The 23,183-nt window shown below is 40.4% G+C and overlaps 1 protein-coding gene across 8 annotated transcripts in view; it reads left to right on the top strand.

Annotated features, from left to right (window-relative positions):
• Positions 1-23,183, top strand: part of LRRC56 (leucine rich repeat containing 56) — a 66,304-nt gene that overhangs the window by 21,167 nt on the left and 21,954 nt on the right. For 5 of the 8 annotated variants that reach the window (XM_063332340.1, XM_063332341.1, XM_063332342.1 and 2 more), the window contains 2 exons: positions 1,399-1,486; positions 7,749-7,809. The exons of 1 other annotated variant lie outside the window; for it this stretch is intronic. In XM_063332340.1, the coding sequence (XP_063188410.1) occupies positions 1,399-1,486; positions 7,749-7,809 (149 nt within the window). The remainder of the gene's footprint in view (positions 1-1,398; positions 1,487-7,748; positions 7,810-23,183) is intronic. 2 more of the 8 variants (XM_063332345.1, XM_063332344.1) reach the window with 2 other exon arrangements.

Raw genomic sequence — 23,183 nt, 5'->3', positions numbered from 1 at the left:
CCCCCTTATTAAACAAACTCAAGAATGTTGTAACTTTTTAATAGTAAGAAAACTTGTCCCCTGTACATGGAGGTTGTTTAATGACTTCCTGCCTTCATCTTAGAGGGGTAAAAGGCAGGTGACAATAATTCTTTCAGCCCATGCTGTTGATTCATCATTGAGGAGGAGACACTGATGCCAGGGTCAGACATTTCTTTGAAGTGGACTTTTTTACCCTCATGTGCTAGTTCTTTTGACACAGAAAGGCGAAAATTTAGTAGTTGTATCACTATGCATAGCATCAGTTCTTTCAGGCAGTTATTGTGACACAAAAACCTCGTTTCTTGTCTCTCAAGGAGTGTTTCAGACCCTTCATGAACTGCTAACACATCAGGAAGAAAGGACGCAGTTCCCTCCCTCAGTTTTGTTGAATTTGTGTGTGGAAGGATCCACTAAGCACCCAAAGCTGATGCAAAGGAGGTGGTAGGACATGTAGCCTGGATGAGGCAAGTGAGGGAGTGAGGATCTGGGTCATAGGAGGAAGGAACAGGGGATGAGAGCAGTGCTAACATGAGATTGCTTCAGCTGCTCGTGGAATTGCAGCCTGGTATTTTAGGACTTCACAGCCTTGCTGTATTTTTCACTGTGTGTCCTAGAGCTTCCCTCCCTCCTCTGCATTTCTGTCCTCCTGCTTACCTCTGTCAAGGCAAAATCTATATGTATGTAACAGCACAAACTTTAGGATATTAGGAAAGATCCAGTGATAAGGTAGGAAAGATCCTGCATTCATACACAAACCCTTCCTTAAAGCAGTGGTTGATCCTGTTACTAAGATTTTGCAAAAATAATGAAATATTTTGGAGACTTCTGTTTGAATTGCCTAGATATTTTCAAAGGAATTCGTAATTCTTGAAATTAGTGTTGTCTTCTTTCAGAAAAGGGAGCTTCTTGAGCTAAAATCATGTTTCCTTTTCATAGTTTTGGGTTAAAAGGCTAAACAGTGTGTTTTGTTGAGTTTTACTGCCTAGTGCCATTTTGATTACAGGTGACACTTAAGGGTGACACTTCCTATCTGCTGAGTATTAGCACAAGACTTATGCAAATCTTAAAGCATGGACATACTGTTTAAATTAAGTTAATTGGCATGTAGGTCTGTTGTTGATTTGCAGCTTGAATGTAACCCTCAGCCTTGACTCTTTAAGCAGTATAGAAGTTATGTGAGACTAGAACAATTCGGAACTACAAGGAAGAAAGATCTTTGAATACTAAATTTATTTCAATGTGATCGCATGTCTAGCCATTTTGACCTGGAGTATATGTTGACAAAGCACTGGTTGAAAGGCTTGTTACACCTTTTTGCTCCTGTGTCAGCTGGTTTATTGCACGAGAGTACACCTTTATCTCTGCTTATCTTTACAGAAAGTTTTGACAGGGGTAGATGATCTGCAGCGAGTGAAGGCCCTAGAGATGCGAGTAGATACAAGAGAGAACAGCTTGGGAAGCTTTGGTAAGAAAACACTTTATCTTCTGATCACCACCTCAGATTTCCCTTTATCGTGTTTTGAAGCAGGACTGGGGACTCAGGAACAGTGTAACGTACTGTCCTGCTCAAGAGCTCTTGAAACATGATCTCCCTGGTACCTATCACTCCTTGATTTCTGTTTTCTTCTGTGAGGCTCTAAATAGGACTGAAAACTATGGCAATGGGATGAGTGACACCGCTTCTGTCTAAAGCAAATTAGTTTGAATAAATTCCTCTGGAATGACATGCCTCTAGGCCCTAAATGAGCATTTACTGATTACTTTGCCCTCTAGAGTACTTGGCGCTACTCTAGCAAAACAATAGCCAAAGTTCAGTTTCTCACCACTATGAGATTCCCCTGTGGCTGAAAAATCGCTGGTGGTATCAGGCTGCTCATGCTGCCAGCAGCCTGTCTTTGCGTCCTGTACTGTCTCATCGAGCTGTGCTGGATGATGCGCTTGATAGATATGTCATTTTGGTGAGGCCCAAACAGCCTTAATGCTTGTGTCTATGTCATGGTCACTGCACTGTGGAAGTAAGGAAGTATGAAAGAAATTCCCTCTGTAGCAGAGTTAGCACTGAGAATATGAAACCTTCCTTTTTTCTAGTACTGGCAGTCATTTTCTGTCATGTGGATTCCCATCACAACCAAGTCCATCTTTTGCTACACTGAAGCTGAGTAACTACTGCAGGGTAATATTTTCTGTGCCAAAAGGAGTTGCGTCCCCAAAAGTGTGCTGGTATTTTCAGCCAAGCAGTTCATTTTCATGTGCAAGTGACTATAATGTAACAGGCGATTAGCTTTAGTGGGTCTTTTGATGTCAATTTGTCAAGAATGGTTAAGCACGTAGAGTGAAGGGGGCTTTTGTCTTGAATTATATAGCCACTTTGTATTGGTTATTCTGTTTATTTCATAAATAGGTCTCTTCCTGATAGGGACTTGATAATTTAAGGTAAATTACATCAATTTCTTTCAGAGATCATAATCTATTCAGTCATGTTTCCTCCAGTTGATAAGAAAATCTCCTTATGCCATTTCTACAATGCTCGAAAGTGGTGCTCCCATTCCTATGCCATTTTACATTAGCTGCGGCAAGATAGCAAAATGTTTCACCTTTTTCACTCTGTACTTCCCTTTCCTTTCTACTGCTGGAAAGTAGTACCCTTTCTTTCTTCTACCCTTTCTTTCTGCTCCCCGTGGTGAGGCTTTTGCAACTTTTACAGAATACAGAGCACTATTCCCATGTTGCAAACAATTTCCATCTTGTTTACGTCCCACCATTTCCACCAAGAGTTGGCCCTTGAGGCCTATAATAACCAGCAGCTGCAGGTCCCCATGGCTTTTGAGAATAACAGAATATCAAGACCATCCTGAATTTCCTTTAGTCTTTTTTTTTTTAAAGTGCATTTCTGAATTTCCTCCCTGTGAACATCTCTTTGCAAATGTCAGCAGGTGGTTAGGACAGACTGCACATAACTCTGGGTCACCTGGAACCCTTGCAGCACTTGAATCCCAAATTCACATTGCAATTTCCACTTGAGAAACGTTTCAATGCTCGCAGCCATACGCAGACTGTAACACAAGCACTGTGTTAACCTACATCTCCTTTAGCAAGATTTCCAGAGTGATTTAAAACATGTTGCTTGAGTTTTTCTTACGAGCATTCCACTTTGGGATGTGCTAAACTTTAAATTTTAAACATCCTGCTAAATTTTCCCAGTTCGTCAGGTCAGCCTCAACACAATGGTGTGACATGGTGGGGAGGAATGGTTACGTTTCTTAGGGACAGGTTGTGGGCTAAAACATGAAAAGGACAATATTAAAATATTTTCACGTGATCAGTTTTAAAATTTAGGAAAGGCGTCGTGCCAGAGCTTGAATCTGAGTCTTAGCAGGGCTCGGGGTAATTGTTGAAATCTCTAGCTGTTTGTTTTCAGTGCACCTTGCGGAGTGACAGGCGAAACACTAAACCGCCCTGGCAAGTCTTGTAACCAGCTTTGCAGATCTTGGACTTCACTTCTGTGCTCTTCAGCTGCATGTAGGCTTCAGTTCATACTCAAACAGATGGACTATTTCCTTTTCATTAGCTTATCCCTTCGGTTTTGATTGCTGACAGGTCTGGGACCGAATTCATGACCAGCTCGTAAAAATTCCTGTTGAAAGTAATGGTGGGATAGAGTCATTTAAGACACTATATAGTTCTCTTATTTCTAAGTGATTTTAATAGCTACAAATCAAGTTACCCACAGTGCTGTTCGCTGGTACTTATTGAATTGTTGCCTGCTGGTGGCCAGGCTAAGTTGATTACATGTCTGGAGACTGCGGCTTCTCTTGCACGCGTTTTATCAAGGATAAGCTCTGCTAAAGGTTCAGAAGTAGGCACACGTTATTTTTCAGTCAGGGTCATCTCTTTCCTCTTGCTGTATTTGTCGGTATTCCTGTTGCAAAGCTGGGAGATGTCTGTCGGCAGCCAGCATCGCAGTGGCAGGTGCTTGCGTGGTCAGGAAGCCAGTGTGGAGGCTGGAGGTGTGAGCCCCCATTTGCGTCCCTGCCCACAGCTGGTCTTGGTTTAGCTGGTGCTGACAAGCCTCACTGAGAAGGTGCCACAGCACCCGCTGCAGCAGGGCTTGGGCAGGTTCTCCAGGAGTCACAAGTACGTACTGGGGCAGCGAGTTTATGTTGAACCCTGTACTGATGTGGTTTTTTGGGAGATTCTCATCTCAGGTAGCTAGACTGCAGCTAGCTTGGGTTTACCTGCAAGTGCTGCGGTCTTATGTCCAATTGCATTGCCCAGTTCACCCCAGAAACATGTGAAAAATGCACATTTAGAACATGCACGGAAATAAAATCAAGGTGATATATCTTACTTGATCAAATACAGCTTAAGTGAATTAAATAGACAGTTTAATTTATGTATCAGGTTGCTCTTGCTAGAAGAGTGCAGCCTGTGTTCACATGTCTGTTTTGTACTGCAGGATCAACAAAACACATAGGTTGCCTGATGTCAACGCAAGTGTTTGTCAGTAATTTCTTTTGTGTATGTTTTTCACTAGTCTGTATTCCAGAAGGCATAAAGAAGTCAAGCCACGATGATTTTTTGTTAATAATAGAAAACCAAAATATATGGTGCTACCTCAAGAATACATTGTAATGTAAACAACAAGTATTATAGGTGTTGTAGCTTGTAGAATATAATAAAACCAGCATCTTGCCTATTTGCTCCTTACTTCTAGTTGGTTTTCTAAATGTCACCTGCTGTACCAAGGCAGCTGAGAAAGACATCTGCATTGCTACCCTGGTTAAGTACCCAGCACTTAAGGCAATATTATTGAGCATGCATGTATCACTTCTATTCACCTACACCTACCTTAAACTTTGTTTTCTTTCTGCTCTTCATTTAGTTTTGTTCCACTGGGATAGTACAGTAGAATAGTTTAGTACATTGTTGGTGGTTAGTAATTTCACAGCCATATAACAAAAAGGGTATTAAGTGAAAGGGAATCGTAGACAGACGAGATAATATTGCTCACCGTTCTGAATTCTCAGCCTTGTACTGCAGTCATCAGCACTTTTCTGGACCATTCTCGTTTTTAAAAATCAAAATCATACAGTATGAAGGCAGTTTCAGGATGAGGAATATATTGTTTGTACTATTAAGATTAATATTAGAAGTTAATATTGTTGATATCTTAGAGAATTTTTATGTTACTATAAGAATAAATTGCATCCTTGCTCTCAGGAAAGATGCCATGAGGGTTAAAATTAAGACAATTAGAAGTATGTTGTTACATTTGGATAGATCTCTTATTTTGTCATCTTCATTTTACAATTTTCTCTTCCTAACTTAATCTTCCAGTCTCCAATCTATATATAAGGAATTGGGACTATAAAAACAAGCAAAATCAAGTGGATAATGAATTCTTAGCACCAAAGAACAATTACATATAGAATATAAAACTTAAAGGAGGGAAGAACCTGCAGAATTGGAGAAACACATTGCAGAAGTCTTACTGGCAGAATTTTGCACCACTGCACATAGTATACTTTTATTTCAGTCTAGTAAACAGCACATTAGAGCTTAACATTCTGTAAGTTCCCAGGGATAGATTGTGCCAAAATACAATAAAATGTCTGAGATGGAGGATTGGGTTACAATAATGAAATAACCAGATGTGGAAATTGTATCGTCAGCCTGTCAGTCTGCCTCTTTGAATCTTTTAACAGTTGTTTTTTTTTTTTCCTGAACCAACCCTAAATGCGTACAGTGGAAAGCTTTTTCTAGAGCAAGTGTCTCCATTTCTCCTGAGCTAGTCTTCTTGACTTCTCATTCAAATCTTCTGCTTAATACTAGTTTTTAAAACCCATTTACTTTGTAATGCTTTGCAATAGCCTTTGCTTGGTAACCCTCTAACCTCTCTGAATCTGTGTCAAGGCTGTTACCCGCCTCTGTGCTGGGGCTGGAGAGGCTACTGCATCCTTCCTTTTTTCCTTTACCGCTCTGGGGGGAGGTCATTTCATCTCTCTGTGCTTCAGGTTTCTCATCAGAAACAGGACAGCAGTTCTTTTTTAATCTAGATTTTGATTTTTTTCTGGGGGGAGGGGGGTGGGGGGGCATTTCTTAGTGCATGGATTATATCCGAGGAAGTCTTTGCTCAGTAGCTAGTATGACTGCTGTGAATAATTAACAGAGATCCTAGTATCTCCTCTGTTGGGATTCCAAATTATTTTGTTGCCATGCTTTATAAAACTGGTTTGACATGAGAAAGTATGCCCTGCAGGATGAGGATGGTGTGTTACAATTTGAACTACAATTTTTATGGATTACGGAAAGTGATTAAAAAATAAGACTAAAAAAATTACACAATGTGTTTTGAATTTTTAATATTTTCTAAAGAGCTTTGAAAAGACATGAAGTTAAATATTTGCAGTATAGCATGATCAATATGTGGATTACAATCACTCCCAAATAGCATTAGTATAGATAGTGCTTCTACTAAAACATGATTTAGTAAAATGTTTTTGCCATAAACATTCTTGTTCTGTTTAGGGAAATGGGACAAACAACATGATCTCCTTTGTTTGCCTTTGAGATCCCACTCCCTTCCACTCCCTTTTTTTCTTTTTTTTTTAATTTTTTTCTTTTGATCCTTTGCAAAGAGCTGGAATGATGTCCTTCTGCACACTGCTAAATCACCCTTGCCAGAGAGAGATTACTCAGAGGACTCATAAAAATATTTTCTGAGAACAGATTTTAATCTTTTAGAAAAGATCCAGTTAGTCTAAAATTGGTATTACCTCTATATGGTTGCATGTTATAATGGAGAACGCTCACCAGCCATGGGTAAACTCTGCTAGTGGGAACGGGTAAAAATTTGCTGTTATTAATAGCAAAATTTTCCTGGGACTTCAGCTTATATGTAGATTATTCTGTAGCTTGGAGAGATTTGTCCTATGATTTTGGTTCAGAGATACCTTTAGATGCAACCAAAAAGGCAAATGTCTCTTGGGAATAGAAAAAAGCATTAATCAAAGTAATAACAAGTACTGAGTAGTGAGGTTTTCATAGATATGAAACTTGTACAGTTGAATAGTAAGTAATAGATGACATCCAGAAATTAAAAGGAAAAGGCAATGCCTAGCAAAACGTAAGTAGCATTTGGAGACCTCTGAACTATAAAAGACGGTGTTGTGACATAGGAAATTATGCTTTTGTTGTTTGACTCAAAAGCACATTTTGAACAAGTGCTATTTATCTGTATATCCAATAAGTCCATCACTACTTGCCATTAAATAGGTAGAAAAAAGATTTCTGGGGAGAGAAGCAAGAGCATTATGTAGAAATCAGGGGTCATGGAATGCTATACTCTAAAGCATCCCTTACCTCCTCAGAGTGTCACTCAGTTAATAGTCAATAAGGTTTGGGAATCAGACCAAATTAAACAGTCACTCATCAAGCCAGTTTCTGTTGTTGTCTGTCTGGAAAGGTGCTCTATCAGAATTGTCAGAGAGGGCTTCCAAAAATTATAATTATATGCAGACAATACATACGTGTTGCAAAAATGCAAATGGTGAAATATTTTTGGAGTGAAATAATCTCATTAATTTTCTTAGAAGAGGTCCAGCACAGATCTGGCAGAAACAGGTAGGAAATGCATGTAAAATTAGATGCTTCAACTTGTAATTGTCAGAAGTTTCCTTTACTCTACTCCCAGGTCTGCAAAAAGATTCTTTATTCTGTTCCCATAGGTGCCTATCTACCTAATCTGAGAGAACTGAAGTTGAACAATAGCTTGCTTGTGTCTGTGAGGTAAGAAATGAATGATAACCGAAATAAACATAAAGAATATCAGCCCTCAATTTTATTTAGGTGATAAAATCTTCATTTGTGCTGCTTTCATTTCTTCCATTTCCCCATGCCGTGATAATGGATTAGGTCATGAATATATGCTCCGCAACCGCATAAGTTTAGGGAGAGGACCTGAGCTGGAATAAATCACTGTAGCTGCAATGATGCCAATGAATTAGCCCCAGTCTCCCACCAGGGAAGTTCCTGCCATGCCGAAGTCCATGGAAATTTGTTGCAAATTCGAAAGGAGCTAGAAATTCCCCTCTTATCTATGTCTAGGTGCTTGGATTTCAGAGTGTTTCAGCCTTTGGGCTTTTATTCTGCACAGTAGCCTGTTCTATACAGGTCAAACCAGTTCCTCAGCTGATGAAAATCACTTTGGCTTTATTGAAGTCAATGAAGTTGGGTTTATGAGAGCTGCTATGAAGACTGCATGTCCCTGGCTTGCTGAGCTCTGTGAAAGCATCACACGTTTTCTCCCAGAGAACTGGGGACTTGGCAGGTTGGGAAGCTAGAAGTGAAAATCATCGCAGAGGGGAGGCAGAGCTGTCTTCTCTCTCCTGTGCTGTTATCTGTATTATCCTTGGTAATTAATGCATAATGGAAAAGTATGGTTCATATTAGTAAAGAGCTGTGTAAAAGGACGTCTTCATGTTAAACAGGACTGGTTTTGGCTTTGTATGGCCATCTGCTAAATTTGTGGGGGAAAAAAAATAGTGATTTTGCTCATTCTTGTTAAAGAGAACATGTTCCCTGGAGGGGAACGGCAATAAATCCTTCTCAGTCTCATGCATCGTCACTAAAGTAGCTAATGAACTTCAGTTGTCACACTTTGATCTTATTTTTCCTTGTTCTGGTGATGAGATGAGAGAGAGAGGAATATGCAGTCTAATTTTTTTTTTCTACCTCTAGTCCATAACATGGCAAAGTGGTGATTCTACATTGCTGCAGTTATTTTAATGGCAACCAGCCACTGTCATAAGCATGAAATTTCTCCATTATTGCAATGGAGAAGTAAGTAGTCAGTGAAAAAAAGTTATATTTTTGACAATATCAAATGACACTTTATTGAAAAAAATTCAAAAGGGGGGATTTGGGCAAAAAGCCATATTCTCTTAAAATGTGTCAGTGGAAATGTTTTGAACAGTTCTGTTGGTATTGAATACAGGATGCAGTTTGGGAAAACTAAACCGTTTAGTTTATTTGACTTAGGCTTTAGTAGGATTTTGCACATCCCTTTGTATTCTGAGGCTCTAACTTCCGTCCTGAAAAGCTTTGGCAAACCATTTTCTGTGACCTGGCATCCTTTTGGTCCTTGATTCAGGTAACATACGGTCTCAACTTGAGTTTTGTTTTGATCAACTATAATGTAAATAAGTTTTGGCTTGGATATCAAGTCTAATATTGTGACGCTTCCCAGGCACACAAACCCCGGGAAAAGCTACCTGCTCCTCCTTTAAATGAGTGTGCTTTTTGTGTGCCAGTTAAATGCAATTGTCAGGGAATAGGTAAAGGAAGAGAGGACTGTTAGCTCTCCCAGAGCAGAACTCGGTCAGTATAGTACAGCAGTAGCTTTCCTTTCTTAATTTCCATCTTCGACAATCTGTCATTGATAAACACAGATCACTTAAGGGCACGGCCCATGGAAGCACAGCCCGAGTACTTGAACTTTATTTTTGGATGTCTGCATCATGTCAATTTAATGCCCATTACAGCAGCATTGCTGTCCGGTGGTTGCGATGTCTGCTCGAGCTAATGTAACATAGCTGCTTCCATTCTAGCAGGCTGTTGCCATTTATTAAAAAATGTTTAGAGATCTTATTTATGAATTAAACTTGTTGATGTTTGAATTCTGCCCAAAAAGTGATTATTTTGTTGTATTCAACCAAACCCTTGCAGCTGAGGTTTTTGAGGATGATAGAAAAAATGTTCTTCCTTCTCACTAAAGGTAATTCCCACAGACTTTCTCAGCCATAAGGTCAGAATCATTGTGGTTGTAATTTGAAAATGAGCAGCAGATAACAGGAAATGTCTCATAAAGACAGGCTGGAAGATTGGTTTGTTTACTGAAAAGAAGGTAAGGACAGAAAAGCAGGCAAAAGATAGAGGATGTTTCGTATATACTTGGGATGTTGAAAGCATTCTTTTCATGTTATATTATGTGAAAAAAATGTATTATGGTGAATCATTATGAACAAACGACTGTCAGTGTGTATGCATGAGTGGGTAATAAGATAGGAAACTTGCTTTTTGTCACTTTATTTTTGTTTGTTCTGTCTTGCGGAGTAGAATTTCCTAATTATTTCAGAATGAAATGAAATTAAAACATCTTTTCTCAGTTTGAAAATGGGAGAAGAATTCTCTTGATAGTAAACTGCATATAGGGAGATGTCAAAATAAGGATTTATGATCCAGACTTTAGTTACTGACGTTTTTTGAAACATTTACTCCCGTCAGCCTCACATAGGAACGTAAGTTGCGAGGATGCTGAGGTGTGCAGTGCCATTCACCGTTCGATAGAAATCAAAGGAGGGATGTTCTGGCAGTGAGGAATTAAGGTACTCGTGTATTACAGTTTTCTATGGGAGAGTAAGGCTTGTTAGGTCGGTGAGTTTTTATATTGGCTTTTCCTGGTAGTTCCTGAAGGAGTTCCGATTCCTTTGATGAGGAACGTGGTTGAGCTACTTCAGTTATAAATTCATGGTCCCTCCCCACCCTCCTAAAGCTTGCATTACTTTTGAATACTTGAAACCTTGAAAGGCTATATATAAGTACAGGATATCATTATCAACTATTTAATTTAATCCATAAGGAAAATATATCCAAGTTTATTTGCAGATAATCCATCTTGGCGGCTGAAAGGGAATTTCTTTTTTTGGCTTTCTGGGTTTTAGTTTTCTGCTGGCCCTTTGCTAAATGGGAACGGCTCTGGAAAATCCAGTGTACAGTGGAAAGAAATTAGTTCAGATTGTTGTTACTTTTCTAAATTGCACTAATTTTATGAGGTCCTTGTTTTTTGACCTTCACCCATCTGTTAGCAGCTAAGAAATTCTAAATTTATGAACTGATAATTGAGGATGAAACGTGGAGCCTATTCTGAAGAGTAACTGTTAAAAACTGCCCTTTTTGGGGGGAGTGATGACACATGGTCCTTGTCTTCGTAACATTTCCAGTAAAAGAACTATATTTCAAGGCCAATGAATTACTACTTCTGCTTTGGCATGTAGCCTATGTATTTTTTATCAGATTGCTTTTATTCTCAATTCAGGGATGAATGAAAAGATCTGTTGAAAAATGTTAGATAGATACCTTTATAAAAGGGCTTTTAAATCAGACAGGAGAATCTCAGGAACTGGTTCCCATAAGTTTATAGCAGAAGCTCTTTCACCAGCTGAAGTTCATTTCCTCCCATTCAGCTCTACGCATTGTAGCCAGCAGAAGAGTGGTCTGCTCCCAGGGCTACTTAAGCAACTGCTTGTAACAGAGAAAGGTTATTATAATTTAAGTGAGATGAAATGCAGAGACTGCAAAATGTGGGTACAAAAGTAAGCATGAGGTATATAGTGAAAGGAAAGCAGATCTCCTTCATCTGGATGGAGTTAACTTTTCTTTGCTGGAGTCTGCATTGCATGCAGCTCTCAAATCGCTCTTGCCCGAGTCCCCCAGAACAGGACAGTAATTCTGGTCCATCTGGGTCAGGAAAGTTGTCATGAGAGAGTGGAAATGAGTCAGCTGCCCTGACGGTTCAAGTGAGCAAGGTGCAGAGTACATTCAAATTCGACAATTCTCATGCTTTTATGAGTCTTAGGATAGAATTTTTTTTTTACTTTAACACCGGCTCCTAAGAACAAGACTGGCTACGCAGGAATCTCTGTATTCACTTTTTGAAAATTTTCAATCCCTCTTGACTGTGAAAAAATAACTGAAAATGTGATCCAAGTGATTTGAGAAAGGATTTTGCTGATCATTTCATGACTTTAAGAAACCAGAGCCAAACTAATTCTTTCTTAATTAAGGGCAAGGGCTTTAAACCAATGTTTAAAAATATTTTTGAAACCTGAATCAGGATCTTTAGGAATTTGAACTTAGCAATATTACTCCTTGGTACTTATCCAACAAAGAGTTTAAGCAAATGCTCACCTCTTAAAGTCACAAGAAGTTTGACTTCAGTGGAACTGCTCGCAAGCTGAAAATTGAACATTAGTCCAAGTGCTTTGCTGGATCTGGACCAAGTTACACCATCTTGTATAAGACTGAGACGTGACACTGATCAGCCCAGAATTTGATGTCTTGCTGATAGAGTGTGTCTCGGCACCCACTATTTGCTGGATCATTTTCTCTCAAACAGAAGAGATTTAAGGGCATCATTCCCCCAAATTTGTTCTTTCCATGTCATTTTGACTTATTCCTTTCTGTGCTCTTTTTTTTTCCAGTTTGCTTTTTCTTCTGACTGTCATTTCTAATTTTTTGCAATTACTGGATTACTATGTCTTGTGTGTGTAATATAGGTACTACACATAAATGCAACAAGTTTTGTGTGGATCACAAAGGATCAGCATTGCTTTTATGATAGATAAAATCCCCAAATATTTTCTAAAATCAGTTCTGTTACTTAGTTTGCATTAAAGATACAAATGTTTGTTAGCAGGTGGTTTATTTGTATTACATTAGTTGCTTACAGTGTTTCATGAGGGATCAGAGTGCTCTTGCTCTAGGTTGTACTTACACATGCAGTCAGAGAACCACTGCATCTTTGGCCTGGATGAATCTCTTCATGTCCTTATTTCAGTGCGCGGAGCATCACTGTTTGTTTTGACATTTGTTTTTCTGGATGCAGAAAGCATTTAATGTCAAATGCATGCTAAGTTCTTTAGGAAGTGTTTCTGTTGTTTCTTCTGTGTAGCCAGCCTGAAAGTCCTTCAGCAGTTAAGGCTGCTATGAAGGCTATCTTAAGAACATGTTCTTTGAGGACTTTGAGTGCTTGCCAGGAGCTAGGAAAGCATTCGAGTTGAATCTTAATCTCTGTATTAATGAGTCTTCTCTGTATTAATGGCTGCGGATCCCTGGGAATATTACAAACCTTGGGAAAATTGCTATGACCTCAGGTTTTATTTAGCATTGCCAGTTTTAAGGACATTCATGTTACTGATAAAATGTAATGATTTCGGGACAGAAATACAGCTACTTTTACTCGAGTAGATTATTTTCAGTAAAGCACAATCAGCCTGTCTGCGTTAGGCCCTAGGGAAGTCTGATTGCTTTCACCATTTATCAGTTCTGGGTAGACTTCTCTGAGGTGCCGAGCTTTCCCTTGACTAGGAAGGTAATGTAATCCTTCTATCTTTTCTTGGTTTAATTTCACCAGGTCAGGTGCTGAAAATAAAGACTGTGAATGTCTTTATGACTTTAGACATCAGGGAGTCTGACGGGCTGATTCACCAGCAAGGGAAGCTGAACTTGTTTTCTGTACAAATGCACCGTTGTGGTTCTGCAGCTCAGGCTCCATTCTGCAGCAGGCACACAGGACATCAAAACGAGTTCATGGCCTTGCAGCACCTTTCCATGGTTCTTGCCTTCAGCGCTACGTTTTATGCAGCCTTCCCTAGCTGAAACTCCCCTTGCCACCTATTTCAGGCTGTCAGGTACAGAGCGTACCTGAAAGGAACAGGGTTATGAGGCAGGTCCTACCATTGCAGCTCCAAGTTTAAAAGTCTCCTGGTCATGACAGGGTCAGTGGGGAGTGTCTAGTGCATTCACGTCATCTTAGACAGAGCAGAGAGAATCTGCTCTCATTGTCACCTGAGCAATTCCACAGAGGTAGGTTTCTTCCCCCAAGGGCACCGCTATCATGTTTCTATTTTGTGATCCAAGCTGCGGTACAATACAGGGCATGGAAACCATAAGAGGATCATCAGAGACCACAATGTTTTTTGCAGCATGAACGTGGCCAGTGAAATAGCAAAGTAAATAAATAATAGATAATGCGTGCAGCAAGTCTGCCAGTAAACATCTGCAAGGTAAGGTTAGCCCATCATTTAATAAATAATTGTCCCCCTTCTCTGCCCACCATCTGAATAGACACACGGCTTGCAGTATGTTTGGTAAAAAGTGGCCTTCCCTTTCAGGTTGCTGTCTCATGCCGTGCACCCACCTGAGATGAGAAGTCAGCTCCTCTTTACTGCTGCCTCAGCCACTACCTTGATAACGTAGCTCTGTTGAATATTTGAGCAGTAAATACCTCTGCTGGAGCCTGGGCATATTGACATGAAGGCCTCAAACTTTTTCCATGTACGATTTTCTCTGGGGTCCAGCTTCACTTGATGTTGCCCAGCCAGGAGATGCAGCTCATCTCGAAGTGAGCACTCCCTGAGCTGCGGATGTGCTGACAGTACGGTGTGTTCCAGGGGGTTGGGGACTAGAAGGGAGATGGTGGACACGTCTCAGCTTTTCTGTTTTTGTGACAGGGTCTGAGGACAGAGGCACCCTGCCTTCCTTCTCTAGCGTTTGAGAGTAGACTGTTTTGTCCCATGGGAAGAATCCAGCCCTCACTCTTTTCAGGTCAGCGAGCAGAAACAAGCGCATGCATTCACACCTGCAAAAGCCGCATCTCTGGCTCTCACCCTCCGTGCACCATTTCTCCTTTCCTTTCCTTCAACAAGAAAGCACACAGATAAAAGCTTTTGTCATTTCCAAAGGGAATCCCTGAAATTCTGTATTAATCAGTGTTTTGGTCTTAACAAATGCTGTTTGCTTACAAGTAGTAATTACTTAAGATGCACCAATTGCTTTTAGTGAATGAGGAACCTTTTAGGGGTTCACAAGCTCACCTGATTCCAGTCTCTGAGATTACAGGGGCAGCTTTACCCTTTGAACCAAGTGGAGATAGTAATAGCAATAACTAGAGGCTTTGTAGCTGACTAGGCTGTGGCAAGACTAGGCAAGATTAGGCTTTGTGGCTGAGCCACTGGACCGGGGCTTCAAAAATACAACTCACTTCCTGGCTTAGCTGTTGTTTCTACAGCAGCCTGCATTAGCTGTAGGAATTTGCTGTATTTCCAATCTCAGTTGTTTACTTTATATATTACTTTGGGGCAGGCACAGTTTTTTTGAATGAGTTATGTACAAGGCTTTGCCTAATGGGATCATGATCTCGCTTACATACTCCGGATGGCTACTATAATATGATAAATAAAAACGTTGGTAATAACTCGCTGATTTCTGCCAGCAAATAAGCGCTTACATGCCTGGCTATTAGGGTTTGCAGCTGCTCTGTTTCAGTGTCAGGGATCACTTATGAAAATTTACACCTAAGTGTTCATTTTAGTCAGTGATGAGAAAGAATGGTTATAATCATCATCTGAGAAAACCCAAAGAACTGAGTTGGGAAGAAGTAGTAATTAGCCCATTGCCAGTGCAGCTATCCAGCTGTGCAAGGGTTGTCTTCATGGAAATAGGTAGGAAAATAATCTTAGCATTAGTTTAATGGGTTTGTAGGTTGTTTTGCCTCTTTCCTACAAGCGAGGTGCTTGTCTGCAGCTTGTTTGGTTTTTTATTGAAAATAATTATATTCAGTGGGAAATTATGTTTTTTGGAATGCAAGGTAAGTGCTGGTTTTAAAAAAGGGAGGGAATCACGTTGGGGGGAAATTAAGCTATGTGGTTGTATTCGTCAGTTTGTAACTGCCAAGCAATATGAATAAGGGATGAAGAAATTAATAGAATTTCAGTGTACAATCAGTTTTTATAATCTAGTTTCTAAATCAGTTTTTATAATCTAATTTCTACAAAATATTCTCCACGCAGGAGTTTGTTTAGTTGTTGTTGTTATTGTCTGTAGACACATTACTACACACAAAGGACCCGTTGCTATTTTCCCCCTAAAATACAGGCACACTGCTTTTTCTGTAGATTTATTTCTGATTTGCTGTTTGGCAAAGTTTTATCTGCCTATCCTGAGATCTTTACAGGGTGCATCAGGTCTCTCAGGGGTAGATCAATACCTGCAAAAAGAAATACAGAAATGTCTCTGTGTTTTAGGAGGCGAAGTTTGCAATTCCATCAGTAGGTATAATGTGTGCACGTGCTTCACCCTTTGCCTTAACCTGCACTGTATGTTCCTCTTGTGGAGGTGAGAACCTGAACACAAAGGTCTGATAATGAAACCTACCACCCACTTTTGGTAGAAGTTTTATGAAGGATTGCGTGTTTGAAAGACCATTTGCTTGAACTTAATCAGCCTCACGGTCCTACCACTCCACTTTCTACTGCTTCATCTCACCATAAGCAAGAACTTAGAGAGGTTTGGTTTACTCTGCTTATTGTTGCTTAGTTTATCTTGCCCTTATTTATAATTATAATAATTATCCCTACCAAGGTCTCACAGACTTTTTTTTAAAGTTCTTGCTCTCAGCGTCCTAAGGTAAACCCAGTTTTAAAATGTAACATTTGTTCCATAAGAACTTCTTAAATCAAAGAAAAAAAAGTTTTATTGTCACATGTTAAATTTTGACCCTAGAAATAGTAAGAATCAGTAGCATAAATTTTATCCTTTATAAAATAAACACATTAAAATGTGGTTGCTAAATCATACTGCAGGATTTTACAAATACTTGAAAATGCGCTTATGTGTATAATGTCTTTTTTTGTCCTCTTATGTGTTTAAACAATACAACCACCATTGTTGAAAGGACCTTCTGTGAAGTTCATCTACGTGAATAAGCAAATTCTGTATATTTTGAGTATTTCCTCTAATCTGCAGTGTGCAATGATTCTTCCCACTACTTTAAGGTAAAAGTGCAGGTTTTTTCTGAGTGGATTGGGGTTTTTTGTCTTCAAGAATCTCATTATTTTTTATTAAATAGTTTAGGTTAACTGGTATTTACTTTTAAAATCACAAAGCATTATAATTAGGGGGAGTCATCTCTCTTGCTTATACACTCATTAATATTAAATACCACTCATAGCCATCTTCACTGAAGTCTTTTTTCCTTTTTGCATCCCCAAGCGAACTTAATGGTGCAGAAGAAACATTAGTCTCGACACAATTTGAAAGAAAACTATCTATCTATCTATTTGTGTCTTGTGAAATGCAATTATTTCATTTTTTACCTTCTGTACTTGAGTGATACCAGATTATTTGTACAAAGTATTTGAGTTAGCTTATGTAGAAATTGGTAAGTATATAAATTTAGAAACCTTTGTTTTCGCTGGAGAGATATAGAGAACCATTGACGTTCATGGTGTGAGTGTCCACTTTTGAATAATGTAGCAGGTAGTGGGTTACATAGCTGTTTCGGGGAATATATTCCCTTACGTCACAGCCAAAAGCCACCCAGCTCAAGTTAATAAAATTGCTTTTCTCAAGATCAGTATAGATACTAGCCAATGAAGGGTTTTATCCCAATTCATGAACTAGTTGGAAGTCTACCTGGTATACGTTTCTCTTGCACAAAGACTGTGTACCATTGTGGTGAGATTGTTGGTAGGCTGTAAAGGAACCATTGCAATTAGTTATACCTGCAGAGGAACCATTGCAAATTAGTCTATAAAGGTATTGTTACTTGTAGGTGGCAACTATTGTTGCCTCCAAAGGTAGGTAAAGAAGCGTGGGAGAATTTTGTGTGAGCTCCTCTGAAATTGTTTGTGCAGGCCTTTTGAGACTTGTGGTGGCAGGAGGGCACTGGGGAGCTAGAACAATTAGTCCGCTTACATGTGAAGTCTCTCCATTGATCAGTGGAGCTGATCAGTGGCATCTCTGGCAGCTAAGAGCCCTTGTGAGGGTTTGCACTTCTGCTATAAGGCTCATCTCCATGACTGAGGACACATTACAACATCTACTGCTAGATCCCCCTGGAGTGGGAATTTGTTTGAAATAAGTCAAGGATGGCATGTGGAATTTGCTGTACATCCAGTTAGCACACCTGCACCAGGTTTGGGATGTCTGTTGGTGTACTGTGAAATAAATGCCGAGGTTCTATCTTATAGTAACACCCTCAGTATGGAAATCTAGAAGGTCTCGTCTGCCTCAGTGGTGGGCACTGAGGTCCCCCAAGCTTCTCTTCTGCATCTTGTTTGCCTGTTGTGAAAGAGCATCTGGATGCCAGTACAAGCACAGAAAGCCTCCCTTGAAGCTATTATTTCAGGAGAAAGTCTTGACTCGGGGCATATGGAGACAAGTCTATCATGCCAAATCTGGGGTGAACATTAGAGGCTGAGAGAGAAAACAAACTTGGCGGAAATCAACTGGCATTTGCCAGCCATTCACAGGCCCAAGTTGTACCTGTATCTGTTCCTGCAAGCTTCTGTATTTCTTCTGTTTTCTTATTGAATGCACAGGTAAGAAAAGAAGGGAAGGAAAAGGTACAAAGAAGAAAAGACCGTCAACCATGGGAGAAAATCATTAGTGTCACACAAATGTGCCAGGTCTAAAGAATCTTGAGAACTTGCATTCCCACCACTGTATATTCGGACTAGATCCCTTTAAATTACAATTTCTCTCTAGGTTTTCATATCAGCCCATTTCTGGAGTATCGCAAGTATTTTTTTTTTCCAGTGGAAACTCTATAACCGTTACCGTGACAGAAGTTGAATAGCGACTCACAGCTGATCCAATTATTTAGTTCAGTCTGGTCAATTAATCTAGAATTCCAGTTTTTCTGGCACTCAGAAAAAGGGGCTTGGGGGGCTTTTTTTGTGGTGTGTGTCTTAACACCACTGCATCTGTCAGCCGATTTGGATCTTTTACAGAATATTCCTTCTGCTTACCCTGCAGCATTAAAAGTTTCGAGCGTTGATTTTGAAGGATGAGATCTATATTAAATCAAAGTTGCAATATATCTGTCTTAACTCTGCCAAAGCTCAGACATACTGTGAAACAGGCACACAACATGTGGGAGACTGAAAAGTTATTCATGCAGGAAATTTTAAAGCGCTGTGGGATTCATTCCTTCAATGTAAATAACTCATTTGGTAACCACAGTTTCATTATCCTTAATTTTTTTTCTACGTAAACTTTCAACAATGAGAATGAACGATTGCCAAAGCTATAGGAACTGTCATTAGCTCTGAGGCTAAACTGAGGGGCAATGGATATGTGGGTGTGAGAGTTTTATTTACTGTGTGTCTCAGCTTTATCCCATTTGAAAATTCACTTGCTCTTGTGGAAGTTGTAATGTACTCAGTGAGATGCAGCACGATGTGTTGGGTTTCTACAGCGTCTCTGGGGTGCAGCTTCATGCCAGGGTGGGTAGGGTGGAATTCCAGGGTGGTATTCCGCCCTGGAATAGGGTGGGGAAAAAAAAGATCAAGGGCAGGTCTTGGCCCACAGAACTGCGTCTTGGCAGCCCCTGCTCCTTTCAAATTTATGGGAGCTGAGTTAAAGCAACTGATCTTTCATTGCTAAAATGCTACCAGTAACTAAGCTGACAAGCAGTTTTAATGATCAAAAGGAAATTAAGACAGAATTACACTATCCTTCCCATGCACACTGTATATTCGTGTGTTGGGGAATTGCCGTTCCTGACTCTTGACTACATCAACATTGATCAAGCCTATTATTCTGCCCTAAGTTTTTTGACAGCAACTAAAATGAGACCACTTGAAACTAACGCTATATTTCATGTGGTTTTACTTTAACAAAGTCATAGAATCATAGAATAGAATGGGTTAGAAGGGACCTTTAAAGGTCATCTAGTCCATGTCCCCCTGCAAGGAGGGACAACTTCAACTAGATCAGGTTGCTCAGAGCCCCGTCTAACCCGACCTGGAATGGTTTCAGGGATGGGGCATCCACCACCTCTCTGGGCAACTTCTTTGAGTGTTTCACCACCCTCAGCATAAAACATTTCTTCCTTGTATCTAGTCTAAATCTACCCTCTTTCAGTTTAAAACCATTGCCCCTTCTCCTATTGCAGCAGGCCCTGCTAAAAAGTCTGTCCCCATCTTCCTTATAAGCCCCCTTCAAGTATTGAAAGGCTTCTATAAGGTCTCCCCAGAGCCTTCTCTTCTCCAGGCTGAACAGCCCCAACTCTCTCAGCCTGTCTTCACAGGAGAGGTTCTCCAGACCCCTGATCATTTTTGTGGCCCTCCTCTGGACTGACTCCAACAGGTCCATGTCTTTCCTGTGCTGAGGGCTCCAGAGCTGGACCCAGTACTCCAGGTGGCGTCTCACCAGCACGGAATAGCAGGGCAGAATTACTTCCCTCGACCTGCTGGCCACAGTTAGAAGTAAGCATCTGGGTTAACTTAAGCATGATTATGGCTAGTTACAGAAGCACGTGTATCCGCACTCAATTTAATTTACAAATGCCTCTCTCCTCTTGGTCTCAGCAAGGACTTTTGGTTTCAATGAGGTATAATGTGACATGGAAAATAAAGTATTTGCAAATAGCATAGAACATAGTGTAATACTTCGGTTGCTACAGTGAGTTCAATGAGACAATGAGAAGCAACAAAGACAAGTGAAAATGTTTTAAGCCCAGAATGGCCCAGAGATGTATCTTGTTGGGGTTGGCTTTTTCCTCTGTTGTCATCTGTCTCCAGTTGCCATCTTCACCAGCTGGTACTGGAGGGGGGATCTTAGCCCCACTGAAGGCAGGGGCAGGTTTGGCACTGGAGTGGAGCAAGGATTATTATGCAGCGTCTCTGGTTGAAGCACTGGTCCCAGACATGTCTGTGGCAGAGCTCAAGTACTGTACCAGGACCGCCAGTGTGGTCTCTGGCTCCAATCCTGGACAACAATCAAATTGCCTTGAATGGTTTGTGTTTTTGACTGCTGTAGTCAGGTAGTCTCCAGTCCTTGTTTTCAGGCTTTCGGTTTAGAGAAAGCGCTGGCCAGAATGTGGCTCCTTGATAATCGCAATTTGCTTTAGCAAGCTCACGAAAGCTGCGGCAGCTTGCTCTCGCTTAGGTGTAACAAAGCTGAGAAGGCAGGGTTGCAGGCTGGACACAGTGTGAAACCCTGAATGCTCTCCCTGATTTACCCCTTGCGCAGCACAGATCCATTTTGCTGTCAGTGAAGTGTGCAGCAGAGATCCACAGGTAAAAAAAGCAATATGCTACACCTTTGCCCCTTTCCAAACTTGAAACTTAAAACAAAAGCAACCAACCAAGCAAAAAAAACCCACCCTGGAATAAAACAGTGAAATCCTTTTGTTGGGAGAAGTATTGCCAGTAGCATCAGCACTGCAGCCCATTTGGAAAAGAGCTTCTTATTCATGTGAAGGTTGCCTCAAAAAGATAGGACAACAGAGACACCCTACTGGCAACAATAACTTTTCATTCACACATAAATTCTTCATTTGCATGTAAAAGGGAGTTATGAAAACAGAATTTCATAGACAAGGTTGTTATTTAAAAAGACCTTTGGTAGGTGCATGCTTTCTGTTCAGCCTAAACACGCTTGCCTTCCTCTGAGGTGTTTAAGTTTATGAGTTGAGAATTACCTCGTAAAGTCTCTTTTTGCTTAGTTTTTGAAGTCTCCAACAACGTGTCTCAACAGGGTTAGGAAACCTTACTGTGAAAAAGTTGCACAGTTGAGAAGGAAGCCAGAATATTAGGTTCATTTCAGCCTAAAAGCTGTCTTCTGGCAGCAAAAGATGGGACATGATTCTTATTATCTTACACCTTGGGCAGTGGTTCGCACTTGCGCAAGGGAGCGTGAGGTGCTAACGGCAACCTGCGTGCCGTGGCTGGGTGAGGTGCACACAGAGGAGGCCCAAGCCAACGATTTTCAGCATAATTGCTACTTGAATTTGGAAGTACAAAACCAAAGAAGGCTGCCATACTGCAAAGCAAGTCAGGCCTTCACATTCATATGACATTTGTTCAACTGCAAAAGGACCCTGCAGGGACATAAGGACGTGGCCTCAGCGCCGCTCGCAGAGTTGGGGGCTGCGTCATGGATTCGATCAACTATGAGCAACACATGCATACAATCAGTTTTACAATTTTGAATACTTTACAGCTATTTGAGACTACAATGAAACTATTATGTAAGCTTCCTATTAGTACATATGTTACTGATTTAAGTGCCGTTCAGGCTTTAAAAGTTTTTGCTTCTGATGTCAGAATTATCTGTACAACCAAACCATTGTGTGCTGACATACGGACTGGATCATTGTTATCACAGTGTGGCTTGATAAAATTCAACTTCATTTCTGTAGATCAGAGAGAAGGGTTTTTTTTCTCCTTTCTTTTGTAAGACTGTAGCTTGGTCACTCTTTTAAAATCTAAGTCTCTCAGAATACCAGTGCATTCGTTTTCAGAGCAACCTTTAAAAAGAAATAATATCCAAAATAATGGCTATTTTAGATATATTGCTACTGAAGATTTATTCAACAGATGCGTGTGTGCTTTGAGATACTGTTTGCAAGTTCAGTGGATTTAGTGTTTTATTTCTAGGTGAATGATTCGAAACCAGCTTCCAAAAGAAGTGATGGTTTTCAAGCTGATGGATGTGTTCAGGGTTGTGCTGTTCTAAGTGTTTACTGGGTAGCTTAAGCTCAGTGGAGCAATTCAAGATTTATTGTGGTGAAACCAAGAGCAGGATTTGGCTCTCTAGGTCTGGTCTCAGTCCAGTAAAATTTTGGCTGGAGCAAATAAATCCCTGAAGAACGAGGATGTTGGATTAATGGAAGAACACGTTATTATTTCTCAAACTTGTTATTAGGTGTTGTAAGCCAAACTGTTCCTTGCCCCTGTGCTTTCCCCCCAGTCTGGGGAGTGATGACAAGATGGGAGCATCAAATTTCGTGGGAAAAAATCCTAAATGGTCGTGCACAAGTGGGAAGGGTGTTGCCAAGACCCTCACAGGAACACAGAGCTGTTTGATGAGTTCCCATCCCTGCAGCAGTGTCTGGAGATAGTTGGAACCCAGGTTTCAAACCCTTCAGTTTATTAATATTACTTTTTAAAAATAATTATAAATGCAAGTTTGTGGGTTCAAGGTGAAACTAGGGAAGTCTATGTTGGTTTCTGGGCGCTTTTGGATACTAAAAACGTGATTTGGTATTCAGTGTGTGTTCTGCAGGCAAGTGCGTAGGTGTGCATATGGAGTAATTACTCTGGAGGACACTGGTTTGGCAACCTCAAAGGCTGTAATCCTCTGTTTATCACAACCAAAGATATGACGTATTCATTCCCACCCCATGCTCTGTCTCTCTGCTTCAAACCTGACCTGTGTGAACCGTAGCAGAAGTGAGCAGGATATATAATTGCTTTGCCTATTAGTTCCTTGCCCTTCCTGTAAAGTTACCAGCTTCCACGTCACTCGGGATGGGACACTTGTCCACTGGAATTGAATTATCCATTGTGTATATTAATGTGAGTTACAGGCAC

Source organism: Chroicocephalus ridibundus, chromosome 4 (genome assembly GCF_963924245.1).
Source record: "Chroicocephalus ridibundus chromosome 4, bChrRid1.1, whole genome shotgun sequence".
NCBI lineage: Eukaryota > Metazoa > Chordata > Aves > Charadriiformes > Laridae > Chroicocephalus > Chroicocephalus ridibundus.
The sequence above is the reverse complement of the archived record's forward strand: the minus strand, read 5'-3'. Positions and strand labels throughout refer to the sequence as shown.